General features: G+C 55.4%; 1 protein-coding gene across 3 annotated transcripts; it reads left to right on the top strand.

Annotated features, from left to right (window-relative positions):
• The first annotated feature begins 290 nt into the window (after positions 1 to 290).
• MDFI (MyoD family inhibitor) lies at positions 291 to 22,785 on the top strand. Of its 3 annotated transcripts, none has more exons than XM_054088009.1 (4): positions 291 to 449; positions 15,922 to 16,107; positions 20,971 to 21,225; positions 21,586 to 22,784. In XM_054088009.1, exons 1-4 carry the CDS (start codon positions 380 to 382, stop codon positions 21,840 to 21,842), a joined length of 768 nt encoding a protein of 255 aa, XP_053943984.1. In that variant the 5' UTR covers positions 291 to 379; the 3' UTR covers positions 21,843 to 22,784. The 3 variants fall into 3 exon arrangements, with proteins under 3 accessions (XP_053943984.1, XP_053943982.1, XP_053943983.1); XM_054088007.1 differs by lacking the exon at positions 291 to 449 and adding an exon at positions 13,398 to 15,132 and having other exon boundaries at positions 21,586 to 22,785; XM_054088008.1 differs by lacking the exon at positions 291 to 449 and having other exon boundaries at positions 15,149 to 16,107.
• Positions 22,786 to 23,808: the final 1,023 nt, after the last annotated feature.

The raw sequence follows: 23,808 nt of genomic DNA, 5'->3' as shown, positions 1-23,808 counted from the left end.
GAGCAACCCCTTTCCTGCCCTTCTTCCTCTCTCCTCCCTTCTGCTCCAGCCCCAAAACAAACTTTTTTTTTCCTCCCCTTTCGCTCTCCGTCGATCTCGGGTGGTTTGTTTGTGCTCGCATTTATTTTTTTTTTTTAAAAGAAAAGGAATTAAGGAAGAAAAAGCCTTATCCCATCCTTTCCCCCCCATCCCACCCCCCCGTGCTCGTCGCAGCTCGGGGGATGCGGGGGCGGTGCGGGGCTGAGCCCAGCGCGGAGCCCCAGGTGAGCGCTCAGCCCCCTCGCCCCGCGCTCGGACCCCCCCTCTCTCTTCTCTTCTCTTCTCTTTGCCCTCTCGTTGTCCCCCAACACCCCAAATCCACCCCCACCCTTTTTCTCCGATGTCCCAAGCGGGGAACCATCGGCAGAGCCGCCCCGAACCCCGCCGAGCAGAACCCGCCCCGCAGCCAGGTACGAGGGGGGGGGGGGGAAAGTTGGGGGTGCAAAGGTTTGGGGGGGGACAGGGGGCTCGGGGATGGAAGGTTGGAGCTAAATGGGGCGGGGGGTGCATGGCTGGAGGGGGACACAGAGCTCAGGGGGTGCAATGTTGGGGGGACACGGGGCTCAGGGGGTGCAAGGTTGGAGCTAAATGGGGGGGGTGCATGGCTGGAGGAGACGTAGAGCTCAGGGGGTGCACGGTTGCAGCTAAATGGGGGTGTGTGCAAGGTTTGGGGGGACACAGAGCTCAGGGGGTGCACAGTTGGAGCTAAACGGGGGTGTGTGTGCAAGGTTTGCGGGACACAGCTCAGGGAGTGCACAGTTGGAGCTAAACGGGGGTGTGTGTGCAAGGTTTGCGGGACACAGAGCTCAGGGGGTGCACAGTTGGAGCTAAATGGGGGGGTGTGCATGGCTGGGGGGACACAGAGCTCAGGGGGTGCAAGGTTGGAGCTAAATGGGGGGGGGTGGAAGGTTTGGGAGGACACAGCTGGGGGGGGGGCAAGGTTGGAGCTAAATGGGGGTGTGGAAGGTTTGGGAGGACACAAAGCTCAGGGGGGCAAGGTTGGAGCTAAATCGGGGGTGTGTGCATGGCTGGGGGGGACACAGAGCTCAGGGGGTGCACGGTTGGAGCTAAATGGGGGTGTGTGCAAGGTTTGGGGACACACAGAGCTCAGGGGGTGCACAGTTGGAGCTAAATGGGAGTGTGTGTGCAAGGTTTGGGGGGACACGGGGCTCAGGGGGTGCAAGGTTGGAGCTAAATGGGGGGGTGCGTGGCTGGAGGAGACAGAGCTCAGGCAGTGCAAGGTTGGGGGGACACGGGGCTCAGGGGGGTGCAAGGTTGGAGCTAAATTTGGGGGAGTGCATGGCTGAGGGACATGGGGCTCAGGGAGTGCAAGGTTGGGGGGACACGGGGCTCGGGGTGCAAGGTTGGAGCTAAATTGGGGGGTGTGTGCATGGCTGGGGGGACACGGGGCTCAGGGGTACAAGGCTGGAGCTGAATGGGGGGAGTGCATGGCTGGAGGAGACAAAGCTCAGGGGGTGCAAGGTTGGAGCTAAATGGGGGGTGCATGGCTGGAGGGGACGGAGCTCGGGGTGCAAGGTTGGAGCTAAATTCGGGGTGTGTGTGCATGGCTGGGGACACACAGATCTCAGGGGGTGCAAGGTTGGAGCTAAATAAGGGGGGGTGTGCATGGCTGGGGGGACACAGAGCTCAGGGGTGTTTTGGGGGGGGTGTGCATGGCTGTGTGGAGCTGAGCCTGCGTTTATCCCCCTGACAGTGTGTGTTTTGGGGTCGGTGAGTGTGTGTGCATGGTTGTGTGCAGCTGAGAGTGTGTTTGTCCCCCTGATACTGTGTGTTTTGGGGTGTGTGTGCATGACTGTGTGCAGCTGAGGGTGTGTTTGTCCCCCTGACAGTGTGTGTTTTGGGTGTCCAGCTGTGTTCGTGCTTATGTGCAGCTGAGCATGTGTGTGTGTGTCCCCCCCCGAGCAGTTGTGCATGTTGGTGTGTGCATGCGTGTCCCTGGCGCCGTGTGAGCACCGCAGATGTCGGCAAACCCCGGAGGGAGTTTGCAGCACAAACTTTGCAGAACTTTCGGTAACTCAGCCAAGCGCACGGTTCAGTCGGGGCACGGGGCCAGCGGGAGCTGAAGGGGTTAACTAACCACCCCCTCATAGGTTTAAGGGGGTGTCAGAGCCCCTTCCCCACCCTGCAGTGACTCCCTAGGGTTCTCGGTTGGGATGCAAAGAGGGCAGGATCAGGCCATGGAGAAGTGCTTGGAAGAGCTTTTGGGGATCCTCACTCTTTCCATGAGCCCTTTGGTTGTCCAAACGACTCTAGGTTGTCCCTAGGGTTCTCAGTTGGGATGCAAAGAGGGCAGGATCAGGCCATGGAGAGGTGCTTGGAAGAGGTTCTGGGAATCCTCGCTCTTTCCATGAGCCCTTTGGTTGTCCAAACGACTCTAGGTTGTCCCTAGGGTTCTCAGTTGGGATGCAAAGAGGGCAGGATCAAGCCATGGAGAGGTGCTTGGAAGAGCTTTTGGGGATCCTCACTCTTTCCATGAGCCCTTTGGTTGTCCAGGCAGCTCTAGATTGTCCCTAGGGTTCTCCGTTGGGATGCAAAGAGGGCAGGATCAGGCCACGGAGAAGTGCTTGGAAGAGCTTTTGGGGATCCTCACTCTTTCCATAAGTCCTTTGGTTGTCCAGGCAAATCAGGTCTTTCTGGACCTGCTGGGTCAGGATGAGCTGCGCCAGTGTCCTGTGGCGGTTGGACCCTGCCAAGGTTCACGTGCAGAAACTGCGTTAAAAGTTCTAATGTGAAAGAAGAATTGCCGGAGTAGGAAGCTGATGGCGAGAGGTGAAACAGCCCAACGTGTGTGCGGTCAGACCTGACATGAAAGGGGCCAAATCCACCCTGGGAGCAGCTCTGCAGGCAGCTCCGAGCAGGCAGGAGATGTGCCGTGAGAGCACCGGGATGCACAGAAACCGAGCTTAGCCCAGCTGGATCTCTCCTCTTGTTGGCTTTGGCCCGGAGCGTAGCTGGACCCAAGTTTCGGAGAATACATCCTCTTGTTCTCTTCCCTCTGCTTTTCCAGCTGGATGCTGCAGGCTCTGCTGCCCAGCTGAACTCTTTCGCTGCTTTGTACTGGAGCCGTGTCCCGGGGCCGAGGCAGCTGCAGGGGCTGCGTGGAGCTGCTTTCTCTGGATTCCCTTCCATTTCCTTTCCTCTCCGGGAGCTGAAACCGGGAACCGTTCATGCACAGACCTAGTGCTAAAAAGCTTTTGCGCAGGAATTCACAACTAGCCTGGGTTAGGAGCGGCGTAGTGCGCCGGCGACTGTAGGATCAAGTGTGAGTTGTTTAGACGTCTGTAAATGTGTCGGGAAGAAACGGCCTTGCATCTTTTCCGTGTTCCCAGCTGCTGGCTGCACGGGAGCAGTGCAGTAAAACATGGTTCGGTCTTATGTTTGTACCTGTGTCCTGAGGGGCGCGACGCCTGCGGGCATCCTTGAGTGCCTGGTGTGGTGTGCCCATGGTGGAGGGGAGGGATCTCCAGCCCAAACCAGCCCATAAACCACCCTTCTCTCCCCAGTCTCCTCCTGGAGGGAGAGTGTGGACTTGGGATGGGCAAACCCGAGCCGAGCTGGACCAAATTCATCTCCTCTAGATCCTCCTTTAGTAGGGTATAAGGTGCCCCCCGGCTGATGTAAAGATGCTGGAGGCAAACCCATCTCCAGGGGGTTCTCCAGGAGACCCTCGATTTCATAGAATCACAGAATCATTGAGGTTGGAAAAGACCTCTGAGCTCATCCAGTCCAACCGTCAGCCCAACACCACTGTGCCTGCTAAGCCATGGCCCAAAGCTCTGCATCTACATACTTTTTTAACTCCTCCAGAGATGGAGACTCCACCACTGCCCTGGGCAGACGGTCCCAATGCTTCACCACTTTTTCAGGAAAGAATTTTTTTCCTAATATCCAACCTAAACCTCCCCTGGCGCAACTTGAGGCCGCTTCCTCTTATCCTATCATTTGTTACTTGGATGAAGTCAGATTTCCATCTGCCAAATTTGGCCATTTCCAGCGGCCAAATTCCATGCTGAGAGAATATCCTTGCCTTGTCTCGGAGACCAGATCCTTGGTTCCATGTCTTGAGCTTTGAATTCTTGTTCCCATCGCTTCCTTCTTTTTTCTTTCTTGGTGAGCAATGAATGGACAGTGTCTGGTTTGTCTTTTGTGCTTGTTTAGCCTCGTGACGTTTCGGTACAGAGCTATTATCATTTGGGGAGCATCCAGCAGCTTTGTCACGCACCACAGAGCCTGGGAATTTTTATTCAACTCCCTTTCCGATGCTTTGCATATTAGACCAGATAATTTGGTAATGCCAAGCTGGTGAAATCATAGAATCATGGAATGGTTTGAGTTGGAAGGGACCTTGAAACCCATCCAGTTCCACCTCCTGCCATGGGCAGGGACACCTCCCACTGGATGAGGGGCTCCAAACTCCATCCAACCTGGCGTGGAACACCTCCAGGGATGGGGCAGCCACGGGTTCTCTTGGCATAATAATGAGTAGAGAAACGGAGGTGCTGGAGTAGTTTGGTCCATCATGGGCAGAGTTGGGTTGTCATTGCGATGCTTGGTCCTATTTCCCAGCCTGAGATGAAGCCCATTTCCCAGAGTTTGTTCCTTGGCATCTTTGGAGATGAACCCATTCCCATCACAGCCTCCTCCTTCCTGCCCGGCAGGAATGGGCACCTTGGAAACCAAACCCTTGAAATAGCCGCAGGGAGTCTGCTGAGGAGCCTTGGGCAGAACGGGCGATTGTCTGCGCGTGCAGAGTGTGTGAGGTGTAATTAATTTTTTGGAGGAATTAGCAGAAAACAGGAGCAAACAGAAAGCTCTTTGCTTGATGAGGTTATTTTTCTCCTTCGTTCCTTTCACGAGGAGGAAGAGGAGGGACAACAGGGGAAGCAAATGATGTAAAGGTGCTGGAGGCAAATCCATCTCCAGAAGGAAAAGCTTCTCTTCGGGTTTGACTCTGCTCACTCCCACCTCCATCCTTTCCCTTCCCAGCAGGACCTGTGTTGCGTGGGGCCACCACCACATCCCCACCATTCTCCCCCTCTATGTCTCGGCTCAGCCGCAGGCACCAGCAGCTCTGTTCCTCTTTGGTTGAAGCCAAACAGTGATGGGACATCCACACGCACCTTTTTCCCTTTAATTCTTCCTGCCTCTTCCCAAGAAACTTGCCCCGAGGAAAGCTCTCATGTTCTGCAGCCCCAACCTTCAGAGCTGTGAGTGCCTTCGCTCCACTTACCCCAAATACCAGAGTCCGACTGCGTGCGCGAGGGTGCTGCCACCCCGCTCAGGGTGCTGAGCACCCACGGGGACCCCGGGCAGGGGACACCGAGCAGGAGTTGGCACCACCATCGCTCGGGTACCAAGTTCTGGGACTTTCTGCTGCCGTAGGATGGAGAGCAGAAGCGAAGGCGACCCATGCAAGGTCAAAATAAAAGAATCTTTGCTTGTCTGAGCACCATTTAAGTGCAGCTCATTGCAGATTGATGTGCAGACAAACCTGTAAGCGCAAAGACGACAAAAAAAACCCAACCTTGAAACAAACAAAATTTATTTTTTTATCCCAGAGAAAGATTTTTTACACCGAAAGATTCATTTCTGGTTTTCTTTCCCTCTTTTCTTCTCTGCTGATGGAAATGCTTGATTTTTTTTTTTTTCCTTTTCTTTGAGCAACAACAAAACTCCAACCCGCCCCAAAAAGGCAGACTTCTGGCTTGTTTCAAGGGTTTTTTTTTGGTTTTGAGCAAAACAAAGCAGGCCCTTTGGGGTTGTGCCGCTTGCCCCCGCAGCGTCCCGGTCCCGCTCCAGCTCTTAATTGAATTTCCTTGGAAAGCGCCTGCTCGAATCTATTGGTTGCAGAAACCCAAGCTGTCCTCCGGGTGTTTGCTGTAGTTGTTCGGATTTTTCCCAGAGTTTTGCCTTGCTGAGGCCGTGCCTGAGCAGCCTCCTGCAGGATGCACACCGTCAGCCTCCCAGGGCTGTGAGCTTTGGGGTTGGATGGAGCCGTGTTGGTCCCTTCCGATGCTGGTGGCCCCTTCTCATGTTCTCCCTGGGTGCCGACGGTTGAGTTGTACTGTTGGAAGGAGCTACTGGAGAGCAACAGGGATGCGTTAATAGGGATGATTTGCCCAAATCCTAATCTTCAGGCTTTTTGCCTGTCTCCGTTTGATCTTCAGGTGGGTTTTGGCAGCCCTGTTGAACTTGGTATTTGACTTGAAGGGGAAGGTCCTCTCTTTGCTCCAGTGATGTCTCACAGTCTTTCCATCCCCAGCGCTGCGGTGGGGTGGATCAGGGAGCAGGCAGTAGCTTTGGGAAGTGCTTTCGCCCTGTCCTATCCTCTTTTGGGGTACTCCCCGTGGAGCACCCCAGGAGGCTCCCAGTACTGGCTCTGGGGAGACCTTAGAGGAGCTTTCCAGTACATAAAGGGGACTCCAGGGAAGCTGGGGAGGGGCTCTTGACCAGGGAGGGGAGGGATAGGACAAGGGGGAATGGTTTTCAGCTGAAAGAAGGGAGATTGAGATGAGATCTTAGGGAGAAATGTTTTGCTCTGAGGATGGTGAGACCCTGGCCCAGGTTGCCCAGAGCAGTGGTGGCTGCCCCATCCCTGGAGGGGTTCATGGCCAGGTTGGATGGGGTTTGATCACCGTGATCCAGTGGGAGGTGTCCCTGCCCATGGCAAGATGTGGGACTGGATGGGCTTTAAGGTGGCTTCCAACTCAAACCATTCCGTGCTTTGATGATCCCTCCCCTGGTGTGTGTGGCCATGCCTGGGGCAGGACAACGCTCGCCCAGTTCGGCTGCTTTCAGTGCCAGGGCTCGGCTGCCGGCACGGCACGTTCCCCGCGGCCGTCGCGTTGTGAGGAAAGCGGGTCAGCTCGCTGACTCCAGGAGCAATTACTCGCTCCACCCAAACGGCTTCATGGTTGCCTGGCCTTGCCACCTTCCTTCTGCGAGGATGCCCCACAAGCCATGCTCGGACCTTTACAGAAGAGTTTTTCACCTCACTCGTTCCTCCAAAGCTGCTTTGGGGTCTGTACTTAGAAGAAACCCAGCCTAAGAAGCGTGCTGGAAAGCAGCCTGGCAGAAAAGACCCCAGAGGTGTTGCTTCACAGCAGCTGAACATGACCCAGCAGTGACCCAGGTGGCTAAGAAGGCCACCAGCATCCTGGCTTGGATCAGCCATGGGGTGGCCAGCAGGAGCAGGGAAGGGATTGACCTTTGTGCTTGGTGCTGGTGAGGCCACTACTCAAATCTTGGGTTTAGTTTTGGGTTCCTCACTATAAAAAAGACATTGAGGGGCTGGAGTGTGTCCAGAGAAGGGGAACGGGGCTGGGAAAGGGTCTGGAGAACGAGGGTTATGAGGAGAGGCTGCCAGGTTGGAGCCAGGCAGGTGTTGGTCTCTTCTCCCAAGTTAACAAGTGATAAGACAAGAGGAAATGGGCTCAAGATGTGCCAGGTTGAGGTATAGATTGGATATTAGGAGTATTTTCTTTACTGACACAGTGGGGAAGCCCTGGCAGAGGCTGCCCAGGGCAGTGGGGGAGTCTCCATCCCTCGAGGGGTTAAAAAACCGTGTGGCTGTAGCACTTGGCGACATGGTTTGCAAGGCACGCTGGTGTTGGGCTGATGGTCAGACTGGATGAGCTTAGAGGGCTTCTCCAACCTTAATGGTTCTATAAATCCAATTTCTGTTTGCCAGTGAGAAGTTGAGCATCAGGACTGCAAAATCTTGGGCTCTATTGCCGTAGGGTGTTGCTTTGAGTAAACTCCTTTTATGTGCCTCAGTTTCCCCACTGGGCTGAGCAGTGAGAAGGCTCCGTCTCACAGCAGCTGTGCTAATGTAAAACACACGGAGATGGGGTAACGTGCGATGGGCACTGGCTTAAGCCCACACGCTGGGCAGATCTCAGGATGAAAGGTGCTGTATAAGTGCAAATTATTGTCCTTGTTAATAACGATGTCCACCAGCTCACATTTATCTGCTCTTCAATTAACTTTTTTTAAGGACTCTTAGCAGGTTAGAAAGATGCAAATTTTCCCTGGCAGAACCTGTGCTGGTTTGACCCCGTAAGGTTACGCAATTACTGTTCTGGCATGGTCCTTAATTAGGCTCTCCATAATTTTCTCAGCACAGCGGTGTGTCTCCTTACTCTGTAATTCCCAGAATCTTCTTGGATCTGATAGGCGTTAGCTGCTTTCCAGGCTTCAAGGATAATTGCTTGTCCTTAAGGACACTTGGGATGTCGCAGGATCTCCTCGTGCATCCTTCTTTTATGTCCTTCTGGCCCACAGTGGGGTTTAGCCGGCACTGAGACAACGTGGTGCTCCTCAACGTGGTGCTCCTCAACGTGGTGCTTCTCAACGTGGTGCTCCTCAAACTCAATGAAAGAACTCCAATCTGGGTCTTTGGTTTCCCCCATCATTTTTCTCCTCCATTTGGGATGTTCGGTTTAGGCAAAGCCCACACCTGATGCTGGGAGATGAGCTGGCCTGGGAGAAGAAACCCGGTCCTTCCAGGTCTGGTTTGAGTCCCAGGTCTGGTTTGAGTCCCAGGGCAAGTTGCATTGTCTCGTGTCTCCGGTTTAGGCTTGGAGATTGCTTCTTCCCTTGCACCTGCAGTCCCAAATGCTGCCTTTATATATGTTAAATATGTTCTTGCTGCATAAGGAATAGTTCCTCACCATTGCTGCAATGACAGAGGTAGACGCTTCTTGCACTGATTGTGTTTATCTTCCTTGAAACCCTTCCCGAGGGTTATCCCACCCACCCCAGTGTTCTTGCTCTAGGGTAGAAGCAGCTCTTCCATGAGGGTTGGTTTATGCCTCCTCTGTAGGAGCCACTGAGGTCAACGAGGACTTTTGGGTGATGGGATTTGTAGGGACACCTTGATCGTACGTCAAACCTGGAGCTTTTTGCTTGGAGAACCTTTGAGCTGAGGTCAAATGCTGAACGTGGACAGGCTGGATAGACACTGGTCCTGGCCTGTCTGGCCAGCCTGAAATTCTTCTCTTCCTACCCACCCAAAGACTATAAATAACAAATAACAACAACTCCCAGGCTGGTGAGCTATTTGGGGGGTTGTGGGTTTTTTTTTTGCTTTGTTTTGCTTTTTTTTTTGCATTTAGGAAGTAACTTTTCATAGAAACCACTGGGGTTGGTTTTTTTTTTGACCAGATTCCTCATTGTCCCAGAACTGAACTGTTTATCCAAAGCATTGTCCAGGTGAGCAGAGAGACACCGAGGCAGATGTTTGCCAGGAGAGAAGCAAAGCTGTGCTTGCTTTGGGAGCTGTGGGCATTTCTCCTCCTTCCCCTCCCACCCTCCTTTTCCTTTCTCTGAATATCATTGAATCTGAAAAGACTTCAGTGCATTAATTTCAGACTGAATGTAAATAAGCCCTTTGGATTTTTCCCAGTTGAGCAAACTTTCAAACCAGAATTTTGCTTTCCTCTCCTCCAACCTGGCTCTTGGGATTGGAAGGATTTGCTTCAGTGCCGTTTCCTCTGCACTTGAAACCACTTAATCAAGCTTTAAAATATCCTTTGACTGGGTCAGACAGGCACCTGATTGGACCAGGCAGCGTGGAAGGGAAAACCAGGAGAGATTACACGCGTCTTTTATCTGCGCAAAACAGATTAGAAAGCTCCCAAACCAAATATTGCTGCAAGGTAGCGTGTTGTTAATGGCAAACGCCTCGCTAGACTGTCTCTGTTTGTGTCTCCATCCAACATTATCTCGTCCTTGACCAACCATTCCTGAGGGATTAACAGGAGAGACAAAGGGGGACAGGAGGCTCTCCTGAGCATCTCCACGTTGGCAGAAGTTGTGACCCACGGCATTAGATTTGGTCCGGAATAGTGCAAACGTGGATGCAGATGTGTTGAGACAGACCTCTTCCCCCATCCTTTTGCAATGGGTTGACGCCACCTCATCCAAACACGCTGGCTGCAAAAAGATGGGATTTGCTTCTGAGCTCATTAGTCCAAGCCTGTCTTTAGCTTCGGTGTGTTGGAGGCAGTTTTCTCTCCTGTGCTGCCCATTGCTGGTGTGCAGACACGTGAAGGACAGTGGTGATGGGCACGTGCCGTACCGGAGATGCCCATCCATCTCCTACCACCAGATTTCTTCTTTAGCCAAAGGCACTTGGATAGAGGAGGGACAGATAAATCGGAGGTCCCAGCTGGCTGGGAGAGCCGAGCAGGAGCCGTGGGATAACCTGGGTGGGTTTGACCCAGCGGCTTCAGGGATAGGATGAGGGATAACAGGTTTCAGCTGAAAGAGGGGAGGTTTAGATGAGATTTTAGGAAGAAATGTTTTCCTGTGAGGTACGGAGGTCCTGGCCCAGGTTGTCCAGAGCAGTGGTGGCTGCCCCATCCCTGGAGGGGTTCCAGGCCAGGCTGGATGGGGCTTGGAGCCCCTGATCCAGTGGGAGGTGTCCCTGCCCATGGCAGGGGAGTGAAACTGGATGGGCTTTGAGATCCCTTCCAACTCAACTGTCCTATAATTCTTTGACCCAAAAGTGCGGCTCCAGCTTTACATCTTCCCACACCCTCAGGACCTTCCCAGTGGAGGGTCTGGGCGCCACAAGCAGCTGCAGAGAAGGAAACCCACAGGTCCCTGTGAGCCCTGAGATGCTGTGGCCGTGCAGCCTGTGACACGGCTCTTGTTTGTGCTGCCAGAGCAGCTCTGCCCCATCCCGGCTCGGTGCGGCCGAGCGCTCCCATCAGCTGCTGACGCGCTGCTGTTTCCTTTTGTTTGTCCAGCTTTTTGGGGCTGGGTAAGTTCAGTCCTGCAAGCTCATCAGGAATGAAGCGCGGCGTGCCTCCCACCCAAAGCATAAATACTTTTTCACTTAATCAGGATGTCTGATGATTGCCCCAGAAGCTCCTGCAGACTCTGGCCCTAAAAAGCACATCCTTCCCGTGGCCGGTGCTCCTGCAGGGTCCTTTTGTACCTTTGACTTTGCCAGGAGTGTTACAAGAGACTCTGTTAAATCCAATAAAACCTTACAGCTTCTTTACATCCCTCTTTACATCTTCTTTTTCCTCCCTCCTTTCTTTCTCCACTCTTTTCGATGCTTGGTGGACTTTGGAGCTCACTGGTCTCTTCGGGTTTTAACCATGGGTGGATTTGGACGTTGTAAATGGAGAGAATACTCAGAAAACGTGACCTGTGTTCATCTTTCAGCCTTGAGAACCAGCAGGCAAAGAAAGTAGCTCCACGTCTATCGCCTTTCCTAATCTTTTGTACCTTACGGCAGTGCTGTGATTTATTGAAGCCCGGCTTATTATTTTTAAATGCCTTATTATCTCTGTTCTCATAAATATGACATGGGAGTCGCTCTCCCTGTGCCACATTAGTTTCATCCCTCCCTTGTGCTTTACGAAGGGTGGTGCGGAATCAGGGAGCAGAGACCTGGATTCGTCCCATCTCAGGCTATTTCTCTGCTGCACAATGACTGTTGGCCCCGGCTGGGAAGGGGTTGGGGGTGCAGCCGCTGTAGGGGTGCAGGCAAGGAAGGGGATAGATGTCCCATCCTAAGGGCTTCATCTCTGTTTTGCCTGGGCTTGTGGTTGCTTTTAAACCTTGCAGGTTTAGGTCAAGCCAGGTCTCGTTCTGGTGGCAGCAGGATGATAGCAGGGCAGGGAAGGTGCCTCCGCTGGTGGCGGTGGGGACAGGAGACCCCTTGCCAGACCCCAGTGATGGGAGGGTGGAGCTGCTTCTCCCCATGCTTCTTTCCCTGCTCTGCTTATGTGGTTTGGGGAGCAGGAACCCCCTCTTTTGGGGGCTTTGTACCTCAAAAGGAGTGTTTGGGTCAGTGATGAGTGCATGCAGGCATGGGGCGCGGGGGATTATCTGCACGGGAGCCTACAGAGCTGCACACCCTGGTCTGGAAGAGGTGCCTTGGCAGTGGGAGTAGGGATTATTCAAAGGAGGAGGGGGAGCTTTGCAGCTGTGGGAAAAGCCTGTGGCACAGAGGCTGTGCCAGAGCTGGGGTCTGTCTGTCTGTCTGTCTCTCCCTGCACCACCAGGGGTGACGCCTCTTCCTTGGGAGCCTTTTGCCAGGCTTGTTTAAGAGCTGCTGTGCTCGTGCATGCCCAATGCATGAACATTTCTGTGTGCATTTCCCTTTGGGTTGGAAGGTGCCTGGGAAGCTCCTGGATCCAGCAAAGCAGCAGTGCCGGCAGGGAGCTGTGGGGCACGAGCCCGCAGGGTTTGTGCTGAGCCCACTCGTGTCCAGTCTTCTCCATCCAGGCTGTGACCACACACAGCTCTTCTCCATCTCCCTCCTGGGGATGCTGTGCACTCGGAGGTCTGTATGCTCCCCATGGATGTGCAACATCAGGGAAGCGAGGCTGTATAAGACAGGGAAGGACCAGCTCGCTCAAATTTCTCTCCTGTCTATTTTTGTCTCTCTCCTGGCCAGCTTGTTCCAGTGGGAGTTAATTGAATTGCCATCTTCCTCCCTGCATCGCTGTGGTTGTGTGTGAGACCTCTTGTTGAGCAGGATAATTATATGAGGGAAGTGGACACGGCAAAAACGAACCTTGTCTTAGTAGGTGGTGGACCAGGATGCTCACCATCCCTACAGCCCAATGCCACTGCTTTCTCACAGGGTTTAAACAGGCGATCCTTGTCCTCAGCCCCTTCTGCAGAGAAGGACCTGCGGGTGCTGCTTGATGAGAAGCTTGACATGAGCGGCAGTGTGCGTTCGCAGCCCAGAAACCAACCGTGTCCTGGGCTGCATCGAAAGCAGCGTGGCCAGCAGGGAGGGAGGGGATTCTGCCCCTCTGTTCCTCTCTTGGGAGACCTCACCTGGAGTGTTGTGTCCAGTTCTGGAATTGTCAACATAAGAAGGAGATGGAGCTGTTGGAATGGGTCCAAAGGAGGCTACAGAGATGATCCGAGGGCTGGAGCACCTCTCATAGGAGGAGAGGCTGAGAGAGTTGGGGTTGTTCAGCCTGGAGAAGAGAAGGCTCTGAGGAGACCTTAGAGCGACCTTCAGTACCTAAAGGGGCTACAAGAAAGCTGGAGAGGGGCTGTTCATAAGGGCTTGTGGGGATAGGATGAGGGGGAATGGGTATAAACTGGAGAGGGGCAGATTTAGGCTTGATATAAGGAAGAATTTCTTCACCATGAGAGTGGTGAGGCCCTGGAACAGGTGGTCCAGGGAAGTTGTGGCTGCCCCATCCCTGGAGGTGTTCAAGGCCAGGTTGGATGGGCTCTTCTGATCCAGTGGGAGGTGTCCCTGTCCATGGCAGAGGGGTTGGAACTGGATGATCTTTAAAGTCTCTTCCAACCCAAACTATTCTGCGATTCTATTCTATGATTCTATGAATGGGCAGATGTGACAGAGGCAGCACAGGGCAGCTGTAGCAGAGGCGAGGGTCAACTGGAGCTCTCCTGGTCACCAGCCAGCCTCTGTCCTGCTGCAGCACTTGCTTTTCCAGCTCTTTTTCCCGGTGTAAGTCACTTGCTGCAGAGGTAAGTGCTGACCGAAAAGGCAAGAGCGGGATCTGGTGATGATGGGGCTGCTCCGGGCAACTCCAACGTCTTGGCTGTTACTTTTAAGCCCTGAATGCACTTGGGAATCTCATGGCAGAAAGCAGAGCATCTCCCTGGCAATGCCGGTGCTTGGCAGCTCAGCCCTCTTCCTGGGGGCCGTACAGGAGCTAGACTTGCTCTGCACCAGCACCTCTGACTAAGAGCTTCATCCAGAGCTCCCCAGCGATGGGGGATCTCATGTCTGGCTTTTACAGGCTTTAGATCAGGCACTGACTAAACGCTGCGGGTCTGACTCAGGGCGGTCCAGGTTGGGACACGACGGAAGATGTGGATGCAGCAGCATGTGGTTATTATTCACCTATCCACCACACCTATGCGCAAACACCTCAAAGTAGATGACACCCTGCTCTCTTCTCCTCTCCGTTTTGCCCTGGGCTTTCAGAGGGCCGTGGGAATGGGTTTCCTCCTTGCTGGGGTTCTGATACTTCCACTCCGCTTGGGATTTGGAGCCAACGCTTTTGTGCAACATTCAGCTGCAAGTGCGGAATTTCCCTTGGTTGAGCCCCCAAATCACCCTGCCTGCGGGAGCATCCCGTAGGAGAGAGAGGTGGTTTAGTAGTGGATGGGTACGGTTGAACTTGATCATCTCAAAGGTCTTTTCTTCACGTTAAAGGTGGGGAGGCCCTGGCCCAGGTTGCCCAGGCGGCTGCCCCATCCCTGGAGGTGTTCAAGTCCAGGTTGGATGGGGCTTGGAGCCCCTGATTCCATGGGAAGTGGAATTAGATGATCTTCAAGGTCCCTTCCAACTCAAACTATTCTATGATTCTTTCCCAACCAAACAATTCCATGAGAGCAGAGAGCCAGGGGCAGGGCTTTGTATCAGGATATGTTTTCCTTCCAAGAAACCCCACCATGGCAGGAGCTCCAGTGCTCGAGGCTGGATCAGCATCTTGGGGAGAGTCGTCCTGGAGGGAAACTGAGGCAGATGGATGAACGTGTGGGATGTAGCAGAGCCGGGAGCTGAGCAGGCATCGCTCCAGGCTTGTTGGAGCCCCTCTGCAGGGTGTCCAGGCTCCTGCCAACCCCAGGGTGCAGATAGGGCCCTCCGCCTCCCTTGTAGGGCCTCTTGTTATAGTCCCTATAATTATACGTGTGAAGTCTGCCTGCCTTCCTCCCCGGCTCCTGCTTGTAGGACCTCTTGTTATATTGAGTATAATGAAGTGTCCGAAGTCTCGCTCCCCCCCCCTACCCGCCCTTGCCAACCTGCGTGTAGGACCTCTTGTTATAGCCAAGGAAATTATGGGTCTTTGGTCTCCCTCCCTTTGCCCAAGCTATAATTTAGTTTTATATAAAGTGCGGTCCAGCCCCTGTTGTGCAAGCGGTTGCTATTCCAGGTTATGGGGAGAGGGATGGAGCAGCGAGGAGGGGGGCTTGCCGCGGGCGGAGGAGCTTAATATCACACCATGCAGCCCTACTGGACACCCCACTGCACCCCTGGACACCCCAGAGCCCCCCAAGACACCCCAGAGCAGAGGGGCAGCCAGCCCGTAGTGTGCCGTGCTGCATCTGCAGGAGGTGGGTTTTGCCTTCTCCTCCCTGGGATGTGTGGCTTTGGGGTTTATCCCATGGGGAATAACGTAGCTCTTATTTGCTTGCCCCAACGAGGGGTTCCCAGAGTAAACAGGGGTGCAAGGGGAGGTGGCAGCTGGCTCCTGAGGAGAAGACAGTGGCCCTTTCATGGGAAGAGGGGATGAAAAATCCAGCTTGAACCACTGAGTGTAATAAGATCCCCTGGCTTTTCAGAGAAGGAATGTGGGACCTTGGGAAGGTTTTTTGGAGAGTGCAACGATGGGATGAGGGGAAATGGTTTTCAGCTGAAAGAGGGGAGATTGAGATGAGATTTTAGGAAGAAATGTTTTGCTGTGAAGGTGGGGAGGCCCTGGAACAGGTTGCCCAGAGCAGTGGTGGCTGCCCCATCCCTGGAGGGGTTCCAGGCCAGGTTGGATGGGGCTTGGAGCCCCTGATCCAGTGGGAGGTGTCCCTGCCCATGGCAAGGGGTGGAACTGGATGGGCTTTAAGGTCTCTTCCAATCCAAGAGAAACCACCCCATACCCATCCCCAGCATCCAGGATCCCTCACAGTGCTCCGACTCTTCCCCCTACCGCGTCCTCTGGGCTGCAAAAGCAACAGAGGTGCCTGGGTTTGCTTGATCCCTAAAATCCAAGCCCCAAAGCGCCAACGGGTGCCGTTTGCAGCCGCTGGGGATGTGCTGTGGGTTGCTGGGGGTTTGGGTACCCGGGGGGGCTCTGCTCACAGCTTGGGGCAGCGCAGGTTGCTCAGTTCCAATGCCGTTTTCTCTTGCAGAGGTGGGAGAGACCTCACATGCTTCGCCAAGGCAGGCAGTAGCGGCACCGTCGGCAGAGTCCCGGCCACCCAGCCGCCCCACTGCCGGCCCCACGGCACCAAAGAAGGAGAAACCCCTGGAAGATGATGAATCCCAAAAAGTCCTGACGAAAGGTCCCCGTTCGGAGCTCACCGAAGCTGTGACATGTGAGTGTTTCCCTCTGCGGCATCACGTGCAGCTCCGGACACCGCCAGGTGCCCGTGCTTTGGGGCGCTGCTATCTAATCAGTAACAGGGCTCATTAAAAAGGTGGGAAGCCGTCTCCTCCTTGCTCTGCTCTTCCCCACATCAAAGTAAAAGGCTTTAACTGAGTCACCGGGCACTGGGAAAGCGAAGGGCGGCATCCTGCAGCGCTGTGACGCCTCTCGCTGCCTTCCTTCAGCCTTGGGAGGCAGAGGGGGAGGAGGGCAGGTGGATGGAGGAGCTCTTGGTCATGTTGGGGGTCCCGCTAGGATGCTGTAATGGGAAGAGGGGGGAAGAGTTGGCTGCTGGGATGGAATATCCTCCAAAGCTGCAGAGGGAGAGGGGATGGCTGCTGGCAGAACAGCTCTGCAGTCGCAGTCGCAGTCGGGATGTGCAACAGCTGTTTGCTGGAGCAAAGGGAGATGCCTCCCACTGGGGCAGCTCTTGCCTTGGCGTATCCAGGGCGAAGGTGAGACTGGTGCAAAGCCTGAGCGAGCAGGGGGGGCGGGATGGGGTCAGGCTGGATCTGCTCTTGCTGGCGGCAGTGGTGGAGCTGAGCAGCACCTCCCCAGTTCTGCTGCTGCGGACCTGCCAGTCCCCCCACCAGGAGAAATATTGGGGTGGGGTAGGAGCAGAGGTAGGAGCTGAGGAATCCTTGCTCCGATGTGGAGGTGGGAGAGCAGAACTGGCAGACGTGGGAGACCGGGGGGCTTGGCTCTCCTGGAGTCACAGCATCCATCCTTTCCCTGGCCCCCAGCCTGAAGCTGCGGGTTTTGCTCCTCGGCTGTCCCTTACGCGCGCGGCCGTTCCCCTTCTGTTAAATGTGAGCGTGCAGTTTTCCCTTCCAAGGGGTGTAAAGTGGATGGATGCTTCCCAGCAGGGAGAGGTTGCAAACTTTGAAAAGCAAGCAGGCGGGGTGGGAAGAAGCAGGAGGGACAGCAAAATCCAGGCGCTCCTGACAGCGTACGTGGAGCGAGGAGAGCGCACGTTTCCTCCAGCAGAGCTCGAGCCCTTGCAAAGCATCTGGGAGCTGGGCTGGCTGCCCACAGACATTCTGCACCTCTGAGTCACTCTGCAGCCTGCTGCACCCTGCATGGCGCGGTAGCCCCCCTCCCCAGCAGCCATCCCATGGGCCCCGGAGCTGGGGGGAGCACAGCCGCTTGCATCCAGGCTTGCCTGGGTGCTGGGTGCAGAGAACCAACCCCCCCTTCTTTCCTCTATCCTCCTTTAGGAAAGGAGGTTCAGCTCACTGTGGAGCATCACCTCCAGCATCCCTTGCTTTGCAGCCCCCTCCCCACTGCTGAAGGGCGTCACCATCACTTGTGGGGGGCAAATTCCAACTCAGCAGGACATGGGGAGCACAGTTAGGGTTTCCCATTGGAAGGCAGAGGAGGGTAATGGCCCTTTGGTGCTGGAATTTTCATGCCAGCCCAGCACGTGCAAGGTCAGGAGGGACCGGGCAGGAAGGGGCTGTGGGGTGCAGGGTCGTATCCTTGGCCAGCGTTGCCAGGATCAGCTCCCCCGAGGCTCAGTGTTGCTGGCTGACGCCTGCCACGGTTCTTAAATAAATCAGCTTCTAGCAGTTTGGAAGCAACCAAAGTGGGGGTTGTGGGCTTTGGGGCTCTGGGTGATGCGTTTCAGCCGAGCAGCAGACTCTGCTCAGGCAGCCCCGGCTTGCCGGTTCAGCCAAGTTCAGCAGCTCGGGAAGATAACTTTGGCAGAGCTGATGGCTGGAGAAGTCATAAAATCATAGAATCGGTTGGTTGGAAAAGACCTATGAGATCATCAAGTCCAACCATACCTGTCTACTACTAAACCATATCCCTGAGCGCCTCATCTACCCACCTTTTAAACACCTCCAGGGATGGGGACTCAGACACTGCCCTGGGCAGTGCCTTTTGGGGAAGAAATTGTTCCTAATAGCTGATCTAAACCTCCCTCGGCGCAACTTGAGGCCATTTCCTCTCATCCTATCAATGTTACTTGGGAGAAGAGGAGATTTTAACACCTGCCTCACTACAACCATCCTTCAGGTAGTTGTAGACGGTGCTAAGGCTTTCTCTCCTGTGTCACGGCAACGAGCATCGCAGCGCTCTGGGCATCTGTTCTCTGAGCTCTGGTGATGCTGCCATGGGGGAACCTGAGCTAAGACAGCCCCACGGCTGTATGGAGGCCACCACAGCTGGAGAAAGCATTATCTCGAGTGGGAAATACAGGAGCTGAAAGCTGGTGCTTTACCCCAAAGCACTGATTTCGCACCCTGGTGCTGGTTGGCACGTGTAGTGGGGGCCATCAGCTGGGCTGGTCCCGCTCCTCCTGCCTTAATTCCCACATCCGGGATTTTTCTGCGTTGCTCCCCTCAGCTCCAGGTTGAAGGCGTCTCTTTTAGAAGAGCTTTGGGCTCCTGTGAGTTGAAGGCTCTCCTAAAAAAATGGAAGCTATTTTTCCTAACTTAGAGGGGGAGATTGCTGGCTGCCTTGTAGCCGCAGCTGGAGCGTGATTTTGATTTACAAACAGTTATCCAAGGAATGCAGCAATATGGAGAAAGCCAAAGCGAGTGTGCTGCAACCCCCTGGAGAAACCCAGTGCTCCGCGCTGCCAGGCTGGGATGCTCTGCAGGTCCCTGCGGGCTCAGCCCCTGCTCGCTGTGGCTCCAGGCAGCCCCGGCACCGCGATTACTCTCTGTCTCGGTGCCACTTGAAGCCAGCTGGATGGACACACTTGGACACGGGTGGTCAGGAGCACTGGAAAAGGGTGCAGGAAAAGCTGTACGTCTCCAAGGAGATCTTACAGCAGCTTCCACTATTGAAAAGGGCTCCAGGAAAGCTGGGAAGGGGCTCTTGATCGGGGAGTGCAGGGGCAGGATGAGGGGGCTGGTTTTGAGCTGAGAAAGAGGAGATTGAGATGAGATTTTAGGAAGAAATGTTTTGCTGTGAGGGTGGGGAGGCCCTGGCTCAGGTTGCCCAGAGCAGTGGTGGCTGCCCCATCCCTGGAGGGGTTCCAGGCCAGGTTGGATGGGGTTTGGAGCCCCTGATCCAGTGGGAGGTGTCCCTGCCCATGGCAGGGGGTGGAACTGGATGGGCTTTGAGTTCCCTTCCAACCCAAACCATTCTATTATTCTATGATTCTAAGCCAACCCCTCACAGGAGTTTCTTTAGGGGGAGAACACATCGCATTTAGTCCAAGACCTGCTTTCCATTTCTGCCCTTCTCCCAGCTTTCCTGCTTCCAGCCCGCTCTTCCCACTCAGCTCCAATTATTTTCCTTTCCCTCCCCAGCGCAGACGCAGCGATTCTCCCAAGGACCCAGTTAAACTTCCTCCAGGGTCTGTGTCCGGACTGAACTGGGCGCTGGCTCTGCGTGCTTGTGTTTTTCCAGCCTCCATCTGTTTTAGCTTTGCTGGTGAGGGCAGGTGCTTGCTTAGGGACCCTCACTGCTCCCTCCACCCCATGGGTCCCCCAGTGACCCACAGCTTCCCTGCACAGAAAGCAGCTCCCGTTTCCCAGCGGTGGAGGTTCCTTTGCCCTCGAGCCTCTTGCCTGAATCATCCCTTGTTTACTGCCACGGGAGACAAAAATCAAAGTTTGGCCAAAGCGCTATCAGGCAGGATTTTATTTATGGCTTCAATTGGTGTCGCTGGGGGTGGGGGATGGATGCTCAAACCCCCTCCCTTGCGCTTGGTTCCCAATCCTCTCTCCACCGCAGAAAGACAGCGATGTGGGGGATGCGGTGCTGGGCAGGAGAGAAGGGCTGAGCCGTTCCGCTGGCTCCAGTAGCATCCCGGTGGGACGCGGGGCCGCCAGCCTCTCTCCCGGCTGCGGCGTGCGAGGGCTGAAGGGAGGCGCAGACAGAGCAGATATTTATTTTCCTCCTCCTGCAGAAAAGTTCAGCCAGAGGCTGGGGAGCCCTTTAATTAAGCAGCCGATTCATGCGGTCCTGGGGAGATGAGCAGTCTGGCTCTCTGGTGGCACTTCATCCTCTCTGGCTTTATGGAGAGCGATGGGGATGGCCTGGAGCTCCATCCAGCAGCGCCTGCCTTGGGCTCATGGGATGGTGGCTCAGGGAAAAGGTGGCTCTTAACTGGAAGCAGCCACAGGCTCTTCTGTTCCGCGCTCGTCAAGAGGCAAGCATGCCTCCCAGTGTCTCTGCACCCACTCTGGTCGGCATTGGTAGCTTCCTCCCCCCCTGCCTGTGCCGACACTATTGGGGATCCTGGGAGAACTCATCCTCCAGGTCCTCTGCCAAGTTTTGGCAGATGCAGCACATCCTTCATGACAAGTCTTTATTTCTCATTCTTTTTCCAGCCCTTCCTCTCTATGGAGCCCTTGCCTCCTTCTCTCCAACCGTATCTTCTGCTGCATCTCCTTTTCTATCTCCATTCTCTTGGACCGTGCATCTCTTAGCATCACTTAGAATAGTTTAGGTTGGAAGGGACCTTAAAGATCATCCAGTTCCAACCCCTGCCATGGGCAGGGACACCTCCCACTGGCTCAGGCTGCCCAAAGCCCATCCAACCTGGCCTTGAACCCTTCCAGGGATGGGGCAGCCACAGCTTCCCTGGGCAACCTGGGCCAGTGTCTCACCACTCTCATGGTGAAGAAATTCTTCTTAATGTCCAGTCTAAATCTGCCCCTCTCCAGTTTATACCCATTCCCCCTCGTCCTGTCACCACAAGCCTTTAGCCACTTCTTCGCAGCCACAAGGCCATCCCATTTCCAGCTGCGGACCAGGTTCCTATGTGGTGGCAAAGGACTGGACATGGGTCTCTGCCCCGGCAGAGGATGGCAGGGAGGGTTTGTGAGGTTAACACCCTGCTCTCCACCCCCAGGCCAGCCCCAGGTGCAAGCTTCCCCACAGCCCCTCAGCTCCTGCACCCATCTGCTGCAGAACGGCGCCGGACGAGGACCCAATTCAGGTGGTGCCAACGGGGAGGCAGGGAACGGGGTCTTCCGCCCCCTCCCCAGCACGCAGAAGCCCCACCGAAAGCTGCAGTCACATCACTCAATCAACAGCCAGAGCAGCAAGAAGAGCAAGGGCAGCTCCAAGTCGGCCTCTTCCCACATCCCTATTGAGGCACAAGAAGGTACTGGCTCTTCCCAGGGACGTCCCTTTCCAGCCATTCTCCTCTGGCTCTGCATCCTTTGGGGTCTTTCATGGAGCATCTGGGAGCCCCAGACCTGGGCACCAGCCGAGCTCTCCTCCCGGCCACGCGGGGTGGGTGCTGAGTGGGATCATCTCACGTCCTCCAGAATTGGTCTCTCCTGGGACCTAGGCATGTCCCAGGCAGCTGGGGATGTCCGTGGGTGTTGAGGGAGGCCTCCAGAGCAGTGCCTGGCTCCCAGCCCCTCTTTCCACCCCTTCCATTAATTCCTGAGTGAGAATTTCCATCCTTGTGGGGCTGAGCATCCATCCCCTTTCCCACTCTCTGGTTGTTCCTCCACAGACTGCTGCGTCCACTGCATTCTCTCCTGCCTCTTCTGCGAGTTCCTGACCCTCTGCAACATCGTGCTGGACTGTGCCACCTGCGGCTCCTGCACCTCCGAGGACTCCTGCATCTGCTGCTGCTGCTGCAACTCAGGCGAGTGCGCGGACTGCGACCTGCCCTGCGATATGGACTGCGGCATCATCGACGCCTGCTGCGAGTCGGCCGACTGCCTGGAGATCTGCATGGAGTGCTGCGGGCTCTGCTTCTCCTCCTGAGGGGCTGCACTCGGGTGGAGAGGAAGGACTGGGAGTGGGTCCCTCCCAGCCCCTTTTACAGCAGCCGAGGGTCCCTAAGCCAGCGAGGGGGGAAACCCAGGTATGAAATGCCAAAAGATGGAGCAAGGAGGAAAGCAATAGTCCCCTATTGCAAGCCTCATCCTTGGAGCCGTCGAGCCAGGCTCAGATCCTGCCTGGGGAAGGGTGAATCCATAGGGGCTCCCGGTACAGCTGACATCCCATCACGCTCTACCTCTTCCCCGCACCGGGCCAGTTTGCTGAGCATAGTCGGAGCCTCCTGCCACCTGAGCCGAGAGCAGGAGCACCCACACCACAGACCCTGCAGGTGCCACCCCAGGATCGCGGTGTTAGAGACAGCCGCGAGGCTCTGGGTGCATTGCTCTGGTTTGAACTGTGATGGCACAGAGCGTCCTCCCATCCCGAACAGTGATGGCACAGAGCATCCTCCCGTCCCGAGGACTCCAAGGCTGGGCACAGTACAGAGCCTCACTCGCCACTGGGAGCCCACCAGGCACCAGAAGATGCTGAAGCCTTCCTGATGCTGAAAAGTCCCTTCTGTGGGACACATCCTGCCAGTCCCCTTCCCTTCCTCGGTGCTGAGATCGGCAGCCAAGTGCAATACACACAGCCTGCTCCCATCCCTATTTCACCAGCCAAGAAGAAGATTCTCTTTCACCATTCCCTGCAGCGGGGTTGCAGCTGGAAGCCGGGACAACCAGGGCTGGGGAGAGCCTGGAACCATGTCAAGCTGTTACCAACCACCATGCATCTCAGGACAGGGTGGCTTGCTTGATGACAAATGACCCCCATCGCAGTTGGTTGTCCCCATCGCAGCACGCCTGGGATGGGGCTTGTGGCTTGTGAGGGTGGAAAAAGCCCCATTGAAGGGCTGGGAGAGGGGAGGGAAGCGTCACAGTATTTTATATTTTGTTCCTTTGGTTTGTTAGTGTAAATAAAGGTCTTTCTTCATTTCTGGCCGATGGCTGCTGCATCCGGTGCTCCCAGGACGCTCCCAGGGGACAGCTGCTCCCAGCCACGCTGTGTCCCCTGACCCTGTTCGTGCACCCCATCCCGCTCCCAGCTGTAGGGACAGAGACTGCAGGGTTCCTTTGGCCTTGGGGACGTGGAACAGCTCAGTGACAGCTAAGGATGCTCCTTCTTCGCTTCTTATCCTGGAAGAGAAAAAGCGAGAGGACTCCTTGTTCCTTGCTCGAGGCAACAGGTTGAGATCTTGGTGTCTCTTCCCTGGGTCCTGCAGCCATGGGACAAAACCTGACCCCACTGCCCCCCTGTCCCCTGCTCCTCCTGGGGCTCTGCCCTGCAGCGGGACCCACGTGCTGCTTCACCTGCTGCAGGGACACGACTTCCCTAAAGGAGACAATAACTGATGCGGAGTTGGGGTGGCTGCTGGCTGCCCAGAGGTGGCGTGAGGCTGTGGGAGCTGGCAGCTCTCTGAATTTAGGTGACCTGGGTGCTCTTCTGGTGCTGGGACCACCAACCGTGCCGTGTCATGCAGGTGAGGGACCAACAGCCCCCGCGCTGGAGTCTCACTGTCCGTCAGGCTTGGCCATCCCAAGGAGGCTGCTGCCTGGGCTGAAGTGGAACAAGGAGTGAAAAGTACTTAAAAAACGAGGCCAAATGGGTCAGTTGGTCACAGCGACACCGGCTGGTTTGGGATCTGGGCTGCCTGCCCTCCAGCGCTGCCGCTCAGCCATGAAACCTATTTTTAGTGGTGAGCTAAAGGCAGTGGGAGCCTGGCGCAGTGCAAGTGCGTGGAGGGGAAGAGGATGGTACAGGCAGCCTTCTTCCGCCCCGTGCATGGCAGGGAGGACTCGGAGCAGTGGATTCAGGCTTTTAGCTCTTATCCTGGCCCAGCCTCTTGTGCTGAGCCCCAGAGTGGGGGGATGCACATCGCTGCCCACCTCGGGAGGATCAGGGCCCCATC

This window comes from Cuculus canorus, chromosome 24 (assembly GCF_017976375.1).
Source record: "Cuculus canorus isolate bCucCan1 chromosome 24, bCucCan1.pri, whole genome shotgun sequence".
Taxonomy (NCBI): Eukaryota; Metazoa; Chordata; class Aves; order Cuculiformes; family Cuculidae; genus Cuculus; species Cuculus canorus.
This window is presented reverse-complemented; position numbering and strand designations above follow the sequence as displayed.

What these genes read in the sequence shown, in the direction of transcription:
- MDFI (XM_054088007.1), top strand. Translation starts at nt 15,021, where the DNA reads ATGCAGCCCTACTGGACACCCCACTGCACCCCTGGACACCCCAGAGCC. An exon ending in GCTCACCGAAGCTGTGACAT is followed by an intron (nt 16,108 to 20,970) that starts GTGAGTGTTTCC and finishes CTCCACCCCCAG; the next exon opens with GCCAGCCCCAGGTGCAAGCT. An exon ending in CCCTATTGAGGCACAAGAAG is followed by an intron (nt 21,226 to 21,585) that starts GTACTGGCTCTT and finishes GTTCCTCCACAG; the next exon opens with ACTGCTGCGTCCACTGCATT.